The sequence below is a fragment of the Sceloporus undulatus genome, chromosome 6 (assembly GCF_019175285.1).
Source record: "Sceloporus undulatus isolate JIND9_A2432 ecotype Alabama chromosome 6, SceUnd_v1.1, whole genome shotgun sequence".
Taxonomy (NCBI): Eukaryota; Metazoa; Chordata; class Lepidosauria; order Squamata; family Phrynosomatidae; genus Sceloporus; species Sceloporus undulatus.
This window is the reverse complement of record NC_056527.1, coordinates 40,610,158-40,630,001: the sequence shown is the minus strand read 5'-3', so window position 1 is coordinate 40,630,001 and position 19,844 is coordinate 40,610,158. Positions and strand designations below refer to the sequence as shown.

Here is a 19,844-nt window from a genome sequence, read left to right as displayed (position 1 = left end):
AGTTCGAGTGCAATGCGTATTCACGTAATTGCGCGAAACTAGCGAATTTAAGTGAATGTGTTCTGGCCCCACTTTCTTTTTATTCGAATTTAAGAGAAATTCCTCCCGTTTGATAAACACCTTCGTTGTATTTTGCCTGAATTTGAGCTGGTTGCTGGCACTACTTAGCTCTTATGTCCCACAGGTCATTGCCTCTCCTGTATCTTCTATTGCTTTTTGCCCATATCCTATACATTGCATACCTGAAGTCTTTTAAGTGTTTTTACTCTCTTTCTATTTTTAAGTAGAGCCCATTATACGCATATCACTTTGCTGCCTTGTTCTTTACAGATTGCAAGACTTGACACTCTATAATCCAGAAAGGACCATTACAGTTAAAGGCAGTATTGAAACATGTGCTAAGGCTGAAGAAGAAATAATGAAGAAAATCAGGGAATCATATGAAAATGATATTGCTGCTATGAATGTAAGTATATTTCCTGTAGCATGGTTTAAACTGGTAAATTATTTTATCTTCTCCCTATAAGATAATTTGAAGAAGGCATGGGGTGTGTTGATGAACTCTTCATCTTTAGAAGGAAAGCCACATGTGTGGTTGGTCTTTCTGGTGGAAAGCCTAGTTAATTTTATGTGCACTAAAGAATCCCCAAACTTTATTTGTTTACAGTGGGAGAGTTCAACTCATCCATTGAAAATTCTCTTAGCCATTCAGTTGTGTTTTAGTCATCAGCAGGGCATTATGTATCCCCCAATTACATTGTCAAAGCATTTTTTGATATTAGATGCCAAAGGCACATCCTGCAACTTTCCACTTTTCCTTTAAACAGAAGCATCTTAAGTGAGGGGTAAAAATTAGGAGTAGGAACGCAAGATTCAGAACTAATTAATATAGGGAGATTAAGAGAAGTGGTTTGAATTAATGAAAAGAAGGATTTCATAAATTGTTTTGTTTAAATGTACTGTTAAATGGAAGGTGTTAGATTGTTGAGTGAAGAAAAACAATTTTTAAAAAGCTTCTATATTATTGCAGTTTGGGCAATAATATTTTTTTAATCCTCAGTCATTTACTCTTTTCTGCTCTGCTGAATGTATTTTCTATGTTAAAACCTGAATTACAGCAGGTTTTGCAGTCAAGGGACCTTTATCTTTTGTGTTGCACTTTTGCCCATTCACAGTGGCCTAACTGGCTTTTGTCCAAGATGATCAGTCAGCTGAAGCTCACAGGAGCACGCTGCTGTGCTCTTTGAGTTATTTCCACAGGGACGGGCAAAGTGTAGCCCTCCAGATGTTATTGGACTGCATCAGCGCTTTCCTCCGTAGCCAATTGTGAGGAAGGGTGGGAGTTGTATTCCAACACCACCTAGAGCTTGCACTTTGCCCAGGCTAGTGTTACAGGGTTGTAAAAGCCTTTTTTCTTTGCATTTCTAATCTATAGTGGAGTGATACATTTCCTAAACAAGTCGTTTCCAAGTACTTGTACAGCTCTCATTTCCTGTTTACCGAAAACAACTATTTGCCAGAAACCTCAGTCTATCCATTCATAGAATTCTCAAATTTGACAGTTACATGTATATAGGCTTCTGTGGCTCCATTTCAGGTACCCATTAACCTACAGGTAGATAATAAAGAGAGCCAGTGTCGTATAGTAGTTTGGACTAGGATACTGGGAGACTAGGCTTTGACTCTCCACTCAGCCATAGAAACCCAATTTTGGACTTAGGCAAGTTACATTCTCAGAACCTCAGAGGAAGGCACAGGCAAACCCCCTCTGAACAAATCTTGGTATGAAAACCCCATGATAGCTATGCCCTTAGGGTCACAAGAAGTTGGAAATATCTTGAAGTAAAACAACAACAATAATATAAAATAACTGATTTTTTTACAGCCTCGTGGAAGAAGGGGGAACAAATACATTAGCCCTGTCTCCTTCTTCCTTGTCGTTTCCCTCATGTTGAAGGCAAATATTTGAAGGAGGTAGCTTCTTCTGTCTAAGGAGGCTCTCTATGTGAAGTAGAACTCTCAAGAATTTCTACCTCATGTGGAGAGGACCCACAGATAGCAGATGTTGGTACAGTGGTACCTCGGGTTACAAAATTAATTCGTTCCGCCGCCGCTTTCGTAACCCGAAAAGCCTTCGCAAGCCGAAAACCCATAGGCGCTAATGGGGAAAAGCCGCGATTTCGTGTGAAATAGCGCCAAAAAGCACCAAAATTTTTTTCGTAACCCGAAAAAACCTTCGTAACCCGGAACAGTTATTTCCTATGGGATTTTTTTGTATCCCGGAAATTTCGTAACGTGGGTATTTCGTATCCCGGGGTACCACTGTACATTAGTTTATTCTCTAATTTTTCTATATTAAAGTAATGAAAGCAGTTTGATAGTAGTTTGGTTTCTTGTGCCTTCTGTTTACTGCTCTCCCCATAATCCTTTCCTGGACAGGGATAATTTAGGTAGAGTAGGCCACACACTGGTAACTTCCTTATTAGACTACTGTAATGTATTCTCTTTGGGGCTGCCCTTCAAGATTACTTGGAAGATACAGCTAGTGCAAAATGCAGCAGCAAGATTGCTGACCCCGGTACCATACAAACCACACATAATATAAATAAACTATTAATATAAAATATAAATAAACTGTTGTTGTTGTTGTTACCGGTCTTAAAGGAACTGTACTGGCTGCCAGTTTGCTTCCAGTCTGAATTCTAGATCCTAATTATGATTTTCAAATTCTAAACAGCTTGGGGCCTCAGTGCTTGAAGGAGTGGCTTTCCCTATAGATGCTTGTCTGATGACTGAGATTGTTTTAGCTTTTCCCCACCACCACCACAAGATCTCATGATAAAAATATATTACTAAAACAAATATTTTACCATATGTGAAAATAAGGTTGTTAGAGGCTCCAGGGGGTTTGTTCCATTAATTGTGCTGTATTGGCTGTGCTATATTTTACAAAGTGCTATACTTTTTTCTTTTTCTTTTATTTGCTAAAGCAGTTGTTCATAGAATCTGACTACACTTGCTTTTGGCATAATGGTGACAAATGTTGAACAGTTTTGTAAAAATGTATATCTTGATACAAGATTTTGACATTAATTGTGTTGTCTCATTCCAGCTTAAGCATGCCCAACCATGCACCCTTCTGATGTGCTTCATTGCAACTCCCTACATCAATAGCCAACACATTGCATGAGCATGTTGTCTGTTGATCATGGTGCTTATAGTCCATCACACATGGGGTGTCAAGTTGGGGAAAGTTGCTCAAAGATAAGCCTGTACAAACAAAGGCTTTCCTTTTATACTAGTAGGAGATAACTTTCCTTTTTTCCCCCCATTGCAGCTTCAAGCACATTTAATTCCAGGATTAAATCTGAATGCCTTGGGTCTATTCCCACCTTCTTCTTCAGGGATACCGCCTCCCACAGTGGGAGTTGCTTCAGCTGCTTCTTCCTCTTCATATCCTCCATTTGGGGTAATTGTATTTAATGATGTAATGTGTTTGATTGATTATAAGCCAGTCACATACTGCATCACTGGTAGTTATGACAGTAGGATAAAATACAGTGTGCCTTTTTCTCAGACCAGAGAAGGGAGCTAGGTTATCTTTCAACAAGGATTCTGATGTGAACATTCATTGACCAACATAGAAACACAGAATGGAATGAGAATTCATGCACTAGACTAAAGTTGTGCAAGTTATCTTTAATAGATTGGTGGAGAGTGGCAGATATGATAAGGACGTGATGACTTGTTTCCCTGTGAACTAGCAACTAATATAGATTCCTGGGGTGAATTGATGAGATTCCTCTCCTTAATTAACAATGTTAAACAAATCCTGCTTATTGTTAAAACTCCATTGTTGCACCTAGAAGTGCAATTTCCTAGAATGATTTTTACCCACTATTGGAAGTCTACTCTGTCAGTGCATTACATTTTGAAGAGATGCTATCAAGGATCATAAATCTATTGTTTGCTCATGCTACAAACTATGTTGAATATGTAAAATGTTGTTTGTTTAGATGCTGTTTGTCAAGTGGGATTTAGAAAATGAGATTATCAAAAGGTAGGTTTAGATGTGATGTAGACTTAAATAGTATAGCATGTGACTTTCTAAGAACATTTTTCAGGCCAAACAGCTAGTGTATGAGAGAATATTCCAATCCTTCCATTATGAAAGCAGTATGTGTGTAGATGGAAAGCTTCCAGATACTAACTATGGATCAAATAAGATCAGGGTTCATGGTCTCTGTTCATCTCTGTTCATCACAGATATGGGTTTGTGCCTATGCAGAGCCACCATCTGGAACCTTCTGAAAAGCTGAAGCTTTTGGCAGTACAGTGGTACCTCGGGATACGAAATACCCAGGTTACGAATTTTTCGGGATACGAAAAAATCCCATAGGGAATTATTGTTTCGGGTTACGAAAGTTTTTTCGGGTTACGAAAAAACTCCGGCGCTATTTTAAATGGAGCCGCGGCAGAGCCGCGGCTTTTTCCCCATTAGCGCCTATGGCATTTCGGCTTACGAAGGCTTTTCGGGTTACGAAAGCGGCCGCGGAACGAATTATTTTCGTAACCCAAGGCACCACTGTAGTTCTGCCTCTCCTCTTTAACAGACACATTCTAACATCTTTTTCATCCACTACAGTGGCAGAACCTCTCTGAGTCCTCTTATGTAGCTGAGACTTTCTAGAAGGTTCTTGAGTAGTTTTGCGGACCTTTTTTCATTCACTTATCTGGTAGCTCCTTTTCTTCTTTGTTTCCTCTCCTTTCTGTAAAAAACAAAAACCACACTCCCTCTTTCTAGCTTTTTTCCTTTTTTTTGTTACACGTCAAGGCCTATGGCGTCACAACCACTCTTTAGGTACTACTGTAAGTCCAGTAGGAAAGTTTTTCTCTCGGGTAAGAATGCTTGTCTCAGACCTTAGCACAATGTCAACTTGTCCAGATCTGTTTTGACTTTTCAGTGCAGGTTAAAGGTAACAGAGCTGTCCACTTGTGACTACTTCTTTGGGAGAAAACAATCAAATCCTTAGCTTCCTCAGCACCAATGTAAGAGCCAGAGGGTTCTGTCTGTTCTAATGGTTATGATATTGGAGAGTCACAGTACCATGTCTGCTTCCTCACTGGGCAATACAGATCCCCTTGCCTCTGTAACAACACTGAATCCTGCCACCTTGGTACCAAGTGCCACTCCATCTAGAAACCAGTCTTAGTCACTCACAACAGCTGCAGAGAAGACTTGAAAGTAAAAAAAGATTCTGTTGAGATGACCCACAGAAAAAAAAGGTAAGAAGCAGAAACCCACCACACCTATAATTTTGGACATCCAGACTTGGCCTTTTTGAGCAGTCTTAACCATTCCCTCTTCCAACCTGTTTGATTCTGAACTTTCACCAAGACCCCAGAAAGAGGATCTGAATGTCCAAACTGTTAGCACCATGTCAGTATGATACTACACTGCCACTGGCCAAGGCCCTTAAAAATGCCAAGGAACCATTCTAACTCCAGCTTGAAACAGCACATCAACAACAACCAAAAAGATACCATCTTTGAAACAGATGTATTACTCTCATTGGGATTGTCGATACAAGTGTCAACTTTGATTACATCACCACACAGATCACCAAAGATTTATTAGTGCCAGTACATGTCACCCCAAGATTCCAAGATCATCTCTCCCCCTACCTTTTAGAATGGTGAAGAATCACATCCAACCAATAGGCTCTCCAAATTGTAAAGGAAAACTATATGATAGAATTTAATGCCTTGCTTCCAAATGTCTTTTGGTCCACTCCTGCCTCACTCACCAGAGATTGATACTCTTCTTACAAAGGAAATGATTGCGGAGATACCTGAGGCCAAAAAGAATGCTGAGTTCTTTCTGAGATACAGTGGTGCCTCGGGTTACGAAAGTAATTCGTTCCGCGGCCGCTTTCGTAACCCGAAAAGCCTTCGTAAGCCGAATTGCCATAGGCGCTAATGGGGAAAAGCCGCGTTTCGTGCGAAAAAGCGCCGAAAAGCACCAAAAATTTTCTTCGTAACCCGAAAATACATTCGTAACCCGGAACAATGATTTCCAATGGGATTTTTTCGTATCCCGAAAATTTCGTAACCTGGGTATTTCGTATCCCGAGGTACCACTGTACTTCACAGTCCTGAAGAAATAGGAGAGCTTGAGACTGATCTTGGACTTGAGGGACATCCATTCTTTCATCACCACTTGCCAGTTCCAAATGGTTACATTTCCCTTACTTTGGAAAAGAGATTGGTTTGCGACTATCAGTTTGTAGAATGGGTATTTTCAATGTCCACCCAGACCATCAGATAATTTCTCAGATTTGCAATTCAAGGACACTATTACCAGTTTATGCCTCTCTCTTTCAACCTTGACAGTGCCCAGCATCTTTACCAAAGTGATAGCTGTGTTTGTAGCAGAGCTTCATCAGCAAGTTATACATGTCTTCCCCTACATAAACAATTGGCTTCTTGTTGCTGAATCCAGGCATATTCTACAGCTGGACATTCGTTCAACCCTCAGTCTGCTTTTCCACTTAAGCCTCTGTGTAAATCTAAAAAAATTTCACCTCATGCCAACGCAGAACATTTATTTATTTTATTTGTATGCCGCCTTTATCCCAGTAGAGACTGAAAGCAACTCACAGATAAAAACTTTTTAAAAAACATTACAATAAAATTTACAACAGTTAAAATAATCTAAAAACAGTTTAAAATTACATTAAAATATACAGAAGCTGAAAGCCATGACTAAAACACACATGCTTCATAAAAAAACATCCTGGTATGATTATATATTGAATGCCTGCTTAAATAAAAATGTCTTAGCTTGTTGATGAAAGGCAAGCAGAGAGGGGCCAGCCTAGCCTCCTGTGGAAAAGCGTTTCAGAGGGTGGGAGCAGCCACTGAGAAGGCACTCTCTTGTATCCTCACCAAGTAAACCTGCAATGGTGGTGTGACCAAGCAAAGCCTTCCCTGGAAGATCTTAGTATTCTGGCTGGTTCATATGGGAAGATACGGTTCCTCAAATAATGTGGACCTGTGCAGAAGAGGAGGCATCTCACACCTAACAGTTGTAGCCATAGATATTTCTTATACAGCCACAACCACATTTTGTAGTCTTGGAGCTTTTAGGTCATATGTTTTCAACCACAGTAATGCTTCCCTGGGAAGGCTGCACATGAGACCATTGGAAATGTTTTTCTTTCAGAAAGTAGACATTACCTGGATATGAACCAGCACCTCTGCTTACCAGTAGGTGTGCAGGACAGTTTAACATGGTGGTCACACCCTGCCACACTCACACAAGGGGAGGCTGTTTCTTTCTCAGCCTAGTAGCTACAGATGCCTCCCCCACAAAATGCAGGGGTCCCTGTCACAGATAACAAGTTGTGGGACGTGGCCTACAGAGCATAAAAGGTTCCCAGTAATCCCCTGGCGCTCTTAGTAATCCTGAATTCATGCACAATGTTCCTTCCACTTTTCCAGAGATGTACAGTCCAAGTGGCCACAGACAACACCACTGTAATGTGATATATCAACAAGAAAGACATTATCTGATCCCACATTATATCACCATTGACCTTACAACTGTAGCACTAGTGCATCCAGCACCACATCCAATTACTGATCATTCACCTACCAAGGATTAACTGGCAGACCACCTGGTGTCCTGTTATGGTCTCAGCAAACAACTAGTGCTCAGAAGGGAACACAGGAAAATATGGAGCTGAGATGGAGAAGTGTGGCTCACCATCATAGGAGGTTGAAGCAGAAAAGTCAGGTCAGTCCAAGTCATACACAGTGCAGTAATAAATCCAGGAAACACAGCAAAGGAAGATTCCAAGAATGTAGTTCTAGTGATATGCCATCTGCCTCCAAATGTGAGTTGCTTGATAATCAACACCTTTATGTGTGATATACAGACACCACATAGAAAAAAGGCATGTTGCTTATGTGTAGCTGATGTTCTTTGAATAGTCATCTGCACAGTCACCCTTCCTGTCATGCCCAGCCAGGTTGATAATGAGGAGGATGAGGTAGAACCTCCACTGGGACCTGAGCCTGAAGTTGAAATTGAGTCTGAGCGTGGCCCTAGTTCTGCTCTGCCAGATGCAGCAGAGCCTGTAGTCTCCCAGGAGGCTCAGCAGACAACCCTCCCAGCAGCCAGACCTTCAGGCATGGATGAGGGAGAAGGGACAGCAGCACCTACATTACCTACCTTCAGCCAGTGACGAGCATAAAGGGAGGACTTCCAGCGTTCGAGGAGGTTTTATCTAAAATGCCGAGGTAATCAACAGCAGCTGGATTCCTGCAGCTTGGGAATTTAAACAGGTGCTGAATTCTTGCCTCAGTGTCAGAGATCATCCAAGCTTCCCTGCAAAAACATGCTTGATCCTGACCTCCCTTGTTTTTTGGCTGGAAACCCTGCTCCTTGGATTGCTGGTTGCCTTGTCTCCCTGGACTTCTTGACCTTGGATTTGCTTACACATCTCATCAGTCTCTGGAACCCTGGACTTCGGATCTCTGACAACTCTTGGTTTGTGCTCTTAGCCTCTCTTGTTTGCTTTACTGGACTGCATTAAGTTCTAGACATTGTTTAGAGTTGTGCATTGTTATCAGCCTTCTTGGCCACTTTCCCAGGACACTTCCTCCCCTTATCAGCAGATCTGCTGGATCCTTGCTTCTGCCACTCTTTGCCCAAGTAGGGCTGAGAGAAAGATGCTAGAGCATATGCATTAGAAAGGAGAGTCGGAGCTACCACCAAAAGTTCCAGCTTTCCAGAAGGTTCTATATGATGGTTCTCCACAAGCACAAATGGGTGAATGCACAGTTGACTACCTGAAAGGTATTAGTTACAGGTAAGCAACCTGTCCTTGTTGCATGCCATATAGGCAAAACTCAGTATACCTGCCTTCGTTCCTTAAAATTTTGATTTATAGTGATTCAACAACACAGAAGTTAAACTGAAATAGATCTGTCTGCACATTTGTTTCAAGCACATATTTTGCTAATGATACAGTTTGAGGAATAAAATTTTAGAATATGAATTTAATAAGCTTAAGAGAATTGCAACCTACAAAATATTTTATCTGATGAAATTGACAGGATATTGATTGTACATACTGACTTATAGAAAAGAACATTTTGCCCTGATTACACTGACTTAAGTACCAGATGTAGAGTGCTACAAAGAAGGTCTTGATTGTAAGTCACAGTTTAGACCAGGGGTAGGCAACCTTTTTGAGCCAGGGGCCGGGTTGCTGTCCCTCAGACAACTGGGGGGCCGAAGCCAAAAAATAAATAATTAAATAATTTTTTTAAAAATTAAATAACTAAATAAACCAGGACAAATGTAGGACATGTAAAAAAATTGCTGATTTTTAAAAAAATGTTAATATAAATGCATGTTTCGGAGGCTTCTATAGACAACTGCCCCCCTTGCCCACCGCTTGTTCCCCTTGCCTGCCACTTGCCCCCCCTTGCCCGCCTCCTCCTGATAGACCAAAGGCTCCGGCGGCAATCGGTGGCAGGACCGGGCGGGGGCCGGTCCCAAGGCCTTGCCGGGCCGCATCCGGCCCGCGGGCCGCAGGTTGCCTACCCCTGGTTTAGACCATATCAGCAAATAAAAGGTTTTTTTTCCTGTGTCTTAGCTTAAACACATGCTTCTGTGATTTTAGTCATACTTCCTTTTTTTATGAAAAACATTCACTGATGTATACCTTTGATTAATTTTTGGTTCTAATCTGTGCAGAAAGCATTTGATGGGTAATTTTTTGAAGTTTTCTAGTGAACAATGGATTGACTAACAAGCAAATACAGCACAAATATAAGTAATGGAAAGATGGACTCCTGAAATGCTGCTCATATAATTAGCTATAAGGTAGATTCACAGAATTGTCTAGCAGGAAAACAGCTAAATAGCCAAGTAAAGAAAGGTTACCAGTTGTTGTTCAATACACAGTTCAGGGGCAAAATGATAAGGATAAAGGGTACACTTTATTTATTATATTAAAGATAAACTTTTGATTTGATACTAGCTTGACATTTCAGGTGGTACCATTAAATCAGCTTATAGAGGAAGTGACAGTCCTCACCAATGTGAAGAGAATACTGGAATGTAGAAGTGAATGGGGAGAGATTAAAATCCATAGCAGTATGCTGCTAGTTTGATTTTCTTGCATAGAAAAATGTGATAGGCTGCTCCAGGGTCCAGGCACTTGCCTGAGGACGCCAACTCTAGAGCATAGCTTCAATGGCAAGTGTTGAGTTTCATAATCATATGATTCACTTTTTACAACGTACCATCTGTTGAGAAAATATCTGTTTTGCTGGAGGAAGTCAGACAACATGATAAAAGAGTCATGTTTGGAGTTCTTGGAATTCCATTTGTGTCACTTGTAACATGTGTTTCAACATTTCTAACATACTTGCTTTGGAGAACTTGGTATTGAAAAATGAAGACATAAATAGCCTCAGGCAATTTTAAAGAAAGCAATTTACAGCTTTATAGTCATTGTGGCACAATCCAGCGGAATCTGAGAGTAAATCTCGCTCCCTTGGTTTGACATGCTGTTGTTAGATAGTTCTGATTACTAAATTGTCTTGGATGTGTCTGTTTTTTGTTTCTGATTATCTATGTTTGTTCAACTATGTTGTATTGTTTTTTAAATGTTTAATTTAATAATAATAATAATAATAATAATAATAATAATAATAATAATAATAAAGCACCAGCAGGGACACACTCCCAAGTCAATGCTCAGGCGAAGATCAGGCAACCACAGCAGTCTCAGCTCCGTGTCTTGTTCTGAAGCCAATTTGAAATAGGTCTAGAATAATTTGTATCATCCATGACTGCCTGTAATAGAAACATATGTTGATGTGGTAAAGATATGAAGGCAATATATCAAACAGTGTAAATTGTTGCTATATCAAAAAATAGAATAGCTTTATTGACCAACTATAATTATAAGTACAAGATAGATAACAATGCAGTCCTGAGTTACTTCTTTGTTCACTGATTCAAAGCTCTGTATATAGCTAAAACATATTGGGTTTCCAGATATTGTTTCTTGAAATAAATATTCATATGTGTTTAGTTATTAGACATATCTGGGACTTCACATTCACTAGGAGTTACCTTCAGTTGTATTATATTGCTGAAAGTTAGTACAGCTATCAGTAAATATTTCCACTTTCCATGAAGATGCATGCCAGGTGGAAAAACAAACAGCTTCTGGTATTGTCAGAAGACCATATTAATTGGTTAGTCATAAAGAGTTAAGATTTGCAGACAATATGGTCCTTAAAACCAGTAAATCTGAAAGTCTGAACTTGCTCCAAAGACCATCTAGTTGGGATTAGCCATTCACCATAGCTTTAGAACATACTGAAATATGTACAGCGTGCCCTTGGCTTACGTGGGTGATCCATTCTGGACCCCCCTTGCGTAAGCCAAATACCATGCATGCTCAAGCCCCACTTAAGTCAATGGGGTTGTGCATGTGGCGGCACGCGTGCGCCATGGGTATGCACCCCATTTATCCGAATGGGATGTGTTGCCCTTTGCGCGGCGTAGCACATATGCTGAAAGCCGCTTATGACGCAGGTGCACTGTATCTCATTATTAAACTCATATGATAGCAAAATTTCTTTAGGAGTTTCAATATTAATAAATCTGTCACAGGTCTGGTAGATGCAGAAATTTATTTTCAAAACTATGTGGAATTTAATTTTTGTAGCTATGTTAATATAGCAGTAACCATCCCATAAAGTGTATAAGAAGCTTTGTAAGGAGAGACCTAGTTTTAGAAACCTGTCCTTTAAAATAAAACAATACTATATCAGAAATTGTCGTTCAAGCTCTTCTGCTTATTGACAGTTGCTGCTCATATAGAAGACTGCTGTCCTTGTGAACCAAATGATTTTCCAAAACTTGTGTGTGTTACAGGACTTACTATAATATGATGAGTGGATCTACACAAGCCACAGGACTGTTGGGGGTATTTGGGGAAAGATTCAAGGATTAAACATTATTTTTGTTCAACATATGGTATTTATCCTTTGTTGTACAAATTAATAGCCATTTAAATGATGGATTTAAAGAGTTCTGGCACAATATAGGTAAATGTGTTCTTTTATAAAATATGTAACAGAGAAGTTCTGCCTGCCCTTCTGAAGAGATCCATTGTGCTTCCCTGTATTCCTTAAAATGAGAGGTTTTGAGCAGGAGAGCTGACCTGCAAAAACACTAGAGCTTCCATAGTTCAATAGCTGGGTAGCATGTTTTGGGTTTAGGAAGGTTGAGCTGTAATTATCCCTTGATCGATCCCATTCTGATATCAGAAAAGTGGCATTTTCTCCAAGGTTAGAGCTGCCCTCTCTAATCTTGGATTGTAGACCTTTATGTCCATTCTCAGAACTGGAGATCAGAGGAATTCTAATGTCTTTGGAACATCCTCCCATTTGCTGTAGAGATGCAGCCTACTGTATGCATGTCCAAAGGAGGGTGACTAAAATGGTGAAGGGTCTGGAAACCATGTCCTACGAGGTATAACTTAGGGAGCTGGGGATGTTTAGCCTGGAGAAGAGAAGGTTAGGAGGTGATATGATAGCCCTGTTTAAAGATTTGAAAATATGTCATATTGAGGAGGGAGCAAGCTTGTTTTCTGCTGCTCCAGAGAACAGGACCCGGAACAATGGATGCAAGCTACAGGAAAAGAGATTCCACCTGAACATTAGGAGGAACTTCCTGACAGTGAGGGCTGTTCGACAGTGGAACACACTCCCTCAGAGTATGGTTGAGTCTCCTTCCTTGGAGGTCTTTAAACAGAGGCTGGATGACCACCTGTCGGGTATGCTATGATTATGAGTTCCTGCATGGCAGGAGGGTTGGACTGGATGCCCCTTGTGGTTTCTTCCAACTCTATGATTCTATGTATATACTCAACTATAAGTCGACCTCATGTATAAGATGAGGGCAGATTTTGGGGCCAAAATTATGGATTTTGATATGATCCATGGATAAGTCAAGAATAAAATTTAGGGGCATATAACAAAGGATCTAAAAGATGAAGCAAAGGAAAACAATGCCAAAGAACTTACAAAATCCCAACAGGTATAACTTTCTGTGCTCACACTAAAGGCTGAATGGATAAGAGAGTAGGTGGAGGTCAGGGCTTCCAGTACAGATTACACTCTTACCTTTCACCAGAGGATAGTTCCTATTTTTTAATAAGAGTCTCCAGACAATTAAGAACCCTAAAATATCAGGTCTTCTAATCCTATGGAAAGCTTCACCTTGTAGTGGGATTTTCCTGTTCAGATCGGTTGCCCTCCAATTAAGGAGAGTGATGGACCTGGGTGGGGGTAGGACTTCTTAGTCGTCTGATTCAGCACACATCCTAAGCGATAAATAGGCCTGTAGTCTTCTTACAAAAGGGACTTCAGGATCCTTAAAGGTTTTGCAGTTGGTCATGTAATGCTAGAGATTTGGATTATGTCCCTCTAGCTCAGTGTAAACAGTGCTTTAAAATTTAGAAATATCGCATATTGGTATCTGGCCTTTGTTAACTTAATACAGTGAATTGGATCTGGGATAAATTTCCAACATGTTGAAGGATTATGTCTCTGGAGGGTTTCTGATCAAGCAGAGAACTTCTGTGAGCAGAATGTTATTTCTAGTTTTTCCCTTGGCTCTGAACTTCCTCTTGAAAACCTGCTCCTAATAGTTGGGGAGCCCTCAGGAATAACATGAGAGATGACACCAATTTATGGGCAGGGGGAGGACTGAAGAGATCACCCTAGCAGTAGAAATACCCTAAGTGTAGCTTTTGTGCAGAAACACCTGACTCCATCAGAGTGAAAATAATTTTCCTTTGTTTTTACAAAACTCTGCTTTAAAAATAAAAGGCAATTAACTATGCATTGTGCTTAAGGATAGAGGTATTGGTTTCAGTTCATTGGTACAGTTCAGGCTGTTCATTACCTATCTCTTTTTTTTTTTCTTTCTCACCCCAGCAACAGCCAGAGTCAGAGACTGTTCATCTGTTCATCCCAGCCTTAGCAGTAGGAGCCATTATTGGAAAGCAAGGGCAACACATCAAACAACTTTCTCGTTTTGCAGGCGCTTCCATTAAGGTAATATTACAGTGATCAACTTCAAATTTCCTGTCTTCATTTACTGTAGATTCAAGTTTTTACAAGTACAGTACTGCTTTGTTCTGTATTCTAAGATAGATACTGTACTTGGAATGCAAAACAGTAAATGGTACCTGCTGTTTATGAATTGGATCTTAACTGTCTTCTTTAGAGACAAGATAATTACAAACATGTTTTAAAAACTTTTTTGAGGAGTGAAACGTAAACTGCAAAAACCTCATTGCCTTGGTGGTTATGACTGGTAGATTGTATTTATTCTTAACATGGCTTAAACCTTTAGACCATTTTTTTAAAGTTTAAGTTTATTTTGCCATATTGTACACAGCTGAAAATGCTACTTAATTAGCAAACATGAACGCACTGTAAATGTGCTTCTCATGATGCTCCAGATGTTTAGCTCAAATTAAGAAATGCAAATTGTTCCAACCTGTCAAGAATTTGCTGTTTCGGAAGGCCACTGCCTAGACTTCTGCTCATTTAATATATTAGGAATATTTCAGTATGACAATACAGTATATCTCTGGTGAAAGAGCTTATCTCTTCAAACCCTCACTGTAACTTTTACCTCACTTTCTGTCTAAAGGCATCTTCCAAAAGGTGATTTCACTTTTCCACTTTCTCCAGCTCTGTTTTCTGGAAAATTGGTGTCTCCTTCTCTGTAATCATAAATACATTTACATGGAAATCTGGACTGAAATCAGTGACACATACCTCTCTAATACTGTATCCTCATAAACACAACACCAGTAATTAAAGGTCTGTCTTCCCGCATATGAACCTGCCTGGATCCTGGCACTCTGCCATGAGATGTATTGATGTAGAGAAGAGAGGGGACAGACTCTTTTGTAGTAGCCCCTGTGGTGCTGATATTGTCATCTTTTTGGCTCTAAAAAAAAGGCACACACACACAGGTATTTGAATAATTGCAATGGTTCATCTTGGTAGCTATTTCTGCTGTTTTAAATCCTTGGTGACTAGGGATTGGTTTTAGGTGATCTTTTGGGAGATCTTTTATTAAATTGTCATGGTTTAAACAAAAAAAAAACTGCACATGCATGTATTTACAAACATCTCCGCCTTCAATAAACCTCTTCAAGACTCATTTTTGGCTGTGTGAAGCGAAGCATAAATTTACCGAACTGAACCACCAAACTAAAGCAACTCATAGGCAATATTATCATCAATTTACATGGTTAACAGTGAACTTGTATCTAAATAATGGAGTGGGTGGGCTGTGTGTTAGCTTTTATTTATGTTTGTTTTTGTTTTTATTTTGGTAATCATCAGAGTAAATGAATCAAAACCTTTTAAATCTTTCACTTATGTTACATTAGATTGCACCTGCTGAAGGACCAGAAGCCAAGCTGAGAATGGTGATAATCACTGGACCACCAGAGGCACAGTTCAAGGTACCGGATTCTATGTTTTCTAAGTCATTTTTTTGAATCGATTAGAACCACACCTGGCACATCTAAACATTTACATTTCCTTAGTGTGTAAAGCAAAAAATATGTATATTTATGGAGATGCCAACTCTAGCCTTCTATGTTATTGTTGGAAGTAGGCATTTGTATCTGATGTTGAGTGTGTGCATAAATGCACGTGCTGGTTACTCAACTATAAATATGAGCAGAATGATCCAGGGCAGTTTTAAAGAATGTTGCCCCATTCAAGTGAACCTTGACACAATTTTTACAGCTCTCTTGAAGGTGACAGTTTATGAAAGCACAGTTTCCATGTGAATGCATGGCTCAAGGACCTTACGATGACTGCTGCAGTTATTAATATAGCCAAACCACATTTACGGAGAAGGGAACCAGTGCAGTTTGTTTGGTTTGATCCAGGGGATCAGGATTTGAATCTCTGCGTAGCCACAGAAACCCATTGGCCACCTTGTGCAAGTCACATTCTCTTAACCTTAGAGGAAGCCATGGCAAACTTCCTTCAGATAAATCTTGTCAAGAAACCTCTGCGATAGGGTTACCATAAATTAAAGTCATCTTAAAGGCACATAACAATAACTAAATTTACTTGGACAAATAAAATGGCTTCAAAGTTCCCGACAGAATTTTGGATGACATCTACGTTTGAAACGAAAATGAGCTGTATGCTATCTATACATTTCTAACAATAGCATGCTGTGATTTCTGAAAGTAATGGTGAACTGAGGTTTTGCATCATGGAGATTATGTTTGATGTGACATTCAGAAGAATATACCCATCGTTCCTCATCAGTGTGGCTATCTTACCATAAAATGTACTATTGAACATCTTAAACTACAGCAGTCAAGTAGGATTTTCTCTTCACAATTAAAAAATTGGGGGGGGGGGGAATGTGCTTGTTAGGAAGATAGCCCTAATGCTGACTTGGCACTGGCATTGTGAACATTCTTACCAACCTAGTTAAGATGAGTCACATCCTCGTGCAATGAGATGTTGGAAAGACACACTTATCCCTTTACACTCTTAAAACAGGGCTGTTTAATGCAGCCCCTGCCTCCTGTTGCATTTTGGGATTTGTAGTTCAGTGAGGCTTAAGAGCTCTCTGGTTGAATATTCTAAATGCCCTTATGCATTTAAATGCATTTAAAGCGACCTAGTCCCGTTTTAAGAATGTAAAACGATAAGCTCCTTAGTCACGTTTCCCTCAAATCTTTCACTTTCATTTTCCATGTTTTTTAATTTAAATAGCACCTTCAGCTTTACATATCTTCTAACTTGCTGGTGTAAATTGTTGTGGCAAATGCAGCATCTAGCAGAAATCACCCACTTACTTTACTGGCTGTGAGATACCAGTATCAATCTTTGTAATATTTCTTTCAGCACTTTTATTCTTTTATTTCACAGTTCTTGGCCATATAACAACATAAAAGGAGAGGAACTGATCATGTTTTAGCTCACTCCTTCTGTTTACTACTCAGTATTTTAGATCAATTCTACTCAAAGTACTAGTCCATGGACCTATGCCAGTTTGTGAATCATTGGCTGCTGATCCATGGCTAGTTTCCAGAAAAGAGTGAAACATTTATAGCCAGTGTACACAGATAATTTACTGGTTCCTAGTACAGCGCAGGATGGGTGAGGAGACCTGCTGTGTTGAGTGAATATTTTTAGAACTGAAAACAACTTTGTGGCAGGTTCAAAATGTGAAAAATAATTTGTGAAAATTACACAAATACAACAATCAGCTGATGTACTAGTGGAGATGGAGTAGGTATGAAACTGAAACCTATTCCAACTCTATTAGTGATTACAGCTGCTAGAGCCTTAGCGTAGCATAGGACCTGGAACCAAGCATTGGAGGACCTGCCTCCCAACTGATAGACCCCTTTTTGCAGCCTCCTTGCTGAGTGTATGCAAAAGCTTAATAATACATTATATATACTGGTATATACATGACTATAAGTTGACCTCATTTATAAGTCCAGAACATGATTCGGGGCCAGAATTATGGACTTTTATATGATCTAGGGATAAGTTGAGAGTCAAATTTAGGAGGATGTAAAGGATGAAGGAAAATGATGCCAAAGTATTTACAAATTTCTAGCAGGCATAACTGTTTGTGCTCACCCTAAAGGCTGGATGGATGAGGAGTAGGGTTGCCATGTCCTGATTGTTCACAGAATAAATCCCGGTTTTGCCCACTGTTGAACTGCCCCATCCAGTTCAAGTTGCCTTTCCCGGTTTCCAGTGAGGGGACGCAGCTTTGGACCAATGGGGGAAACAAGGTGAGCACTAGTACACAGGGAATGCCAGAATACATAAAGTTGGGTCTGGATTGAACTCAGGGGCTTCTGGGAGTTGGGGCCCAACCAGGTGGTTTCAATGCTGGCTGGATTCAAATTCTTGCTCAGCCAAGGAAGGCAGAGGGAGGAAGGAAGAGGAGAACTACATCTCCCGGCAGCCCCTGCCCTTCCTGCCACTGCCGGTCAGTCGGGCTCTCCTCAGTTCCTCCTTCCTTTCTAGCCTCCTCTTCCTTTCCTTCTTTTCCTCCTTCCTCTTCTTTCTCCTGTTTCCTCTCCTTCCTCTTCTTTCTCCTCTTTCCTTCTTCCTCTTCCTCCAAGGCAGCGCTGCTGCCCTGGCTGAGTCCCCTCCGACCACACCGGGCTCCTCCCCCCGCCTGCCTGATGCTTTGAAGCCCTCAGCAGACAACAGAGACCCACCAGAGCCCAGCACTTCTCACCTGCCACAGGTGAACCATGCCCAGGCTGTCTCCTCTTACCCTCAGGCACCCTCCTTTCTGGGCCTGAGCCTCCCACCCTCCCTGGGGCCAAGCCAAGTGAGGCTGAGGACCAGGGTGGCAGGTGCCTCAAGGAGGCACCTGTCTGTCTTGGGCATTTGTTTGGGAAGGAGGCCATGCCCTACTTTTTTAGGGCATGTCCTACATCAACCTTCTGTCCAAGAAGAATGTCAAAATCTTCTCCATTTTGAGCATGTTTGAGAAGCATGAATCTATATTAATGTTTTAGAATTTTTGTTGGTCATGTCCTCCATTTTTCTTGAATGTCTTATATACATTTCCCCTACATTTTGTCCCCATTTTGTGGTAGAGAATTATGGTAACCCTAATGAGGAGGGAACTAGGCTAAATCATAGCTGTGTGATATGTGAGGGACATGACCAGGGACAGGTGGGCTAAGAAAACATGCACATGTCAAAAAGGATGAAAAGGCAAAACAAAGAAAATGGTGATTGTGCTAACACTGATCATAGCCTTTAAATTTAATGTGATAACTTTAACCCAGAAAAGTAAACAAACATACACAAATCTCTTATTCAAATCCTTCAAAACCTGATTCCTCTCTGCACTCCTTTGAGGGGAAGCATCAAGGAATTGCCACCACTGCCATTTTCCTATCCAGGTATTCAAAAAGAGCAAAAGGATTGCTGCAGGAGAGAAAGTAGAAGGTACTGATCCTTCTTTTCGACTAAGCTCTCACCTTTCACCACTCTACTCAGAGAAGAGGATGCGTCTTTTTTTGGGGGGGGGGGGGGATAAAGAATTAAAGTACAGTATTTAACATTGGCCGATGGATAAGTTCACTGTGATTTTTTGGGTCAATTTTTGATTAAAATTCTACTTATATATGAGTATATACAATATATATACACTGTATTATAAGCATAAATACTGTACAGTAATAGTGTAAGAAATGTACTGCTCACAGTCTCAGAAGAAGTGCAGACTGAAAGTGTGTGTGTGGGGGGGGGATAACTTTGGACTGTTTGCATGCCTGCTTGCATGTTTGCTGCTTGCAAAGCAAGATGAGAGGCAAAAAAGGCACTAAGCCTTCGATAGTCGGTTTAGCTCCTTATTTTCCCTATCAGCTCAGTGTGCATTGTGCAAGCATTGCATGCATATGAGCAATCCAAAGTGAACCTCTGTAAAAAGAGGAATAGATGCAACCCTGGTTTTCTTCTCTTGCGTATCACACAGATAAGTTCCATTAATTTAAGGAGGGGTCTGCTCTTTCCATAGGCAAGCCTTGGGACCATGTGCACTACTTGCCTGCATTCCCAAGCAAGCCTTCTAACCAAGAACTGACAAAAGAATGCCCCCCCCATTGAATTAATGGAGCTTGTCTGTAATTTGCAAGTACTGTATCGAAAGAGCAAGTCCGTGAAAAGTGGGTGTTTCCTACAGTGCGTTCAGAAATTATGGAAGT

At 40.4% G+C, this 19,844-nt stretch overlaps 1 protein-coding gene across 5 annotated transcripts in view; it reads left to right on the top strand.

Moving 5' to 3' along the window:
- The window catches only part of IGF2BP3 (insulin like growth factor 2 mRNA binding protein 3), a 97,564-nt gene that overhangs the window by 70,225 nt on the left and 7,495 nt on the right, over nt 1-19,844 (top strand). For 4 of the 5 annotated variants that reach the window (XM_042471934.1, XM_042471932.1, XM_042471931.1 and 1 more), the window contains exons 10-13: nt 331-466; nt 3,338-3,469; nt 14,038-14,157; nt 15,513-15,587. In XM_042471934.1, coding sequence (XP_042327868.1) covers nt 331-466; nt 3,338-3,469; nt 14,038-14,157; nt 15,513-15,587 — 463 coding nt within the window. The remainder of the gene's footprint in view (nt 1-330; nt 467-3,337; nt 3,470-14,037; nt 14,158-15,512; nt 15,588-19,844) is intronic. The other variant, XM_042471936.1, reaches the window with a different exon arrangement.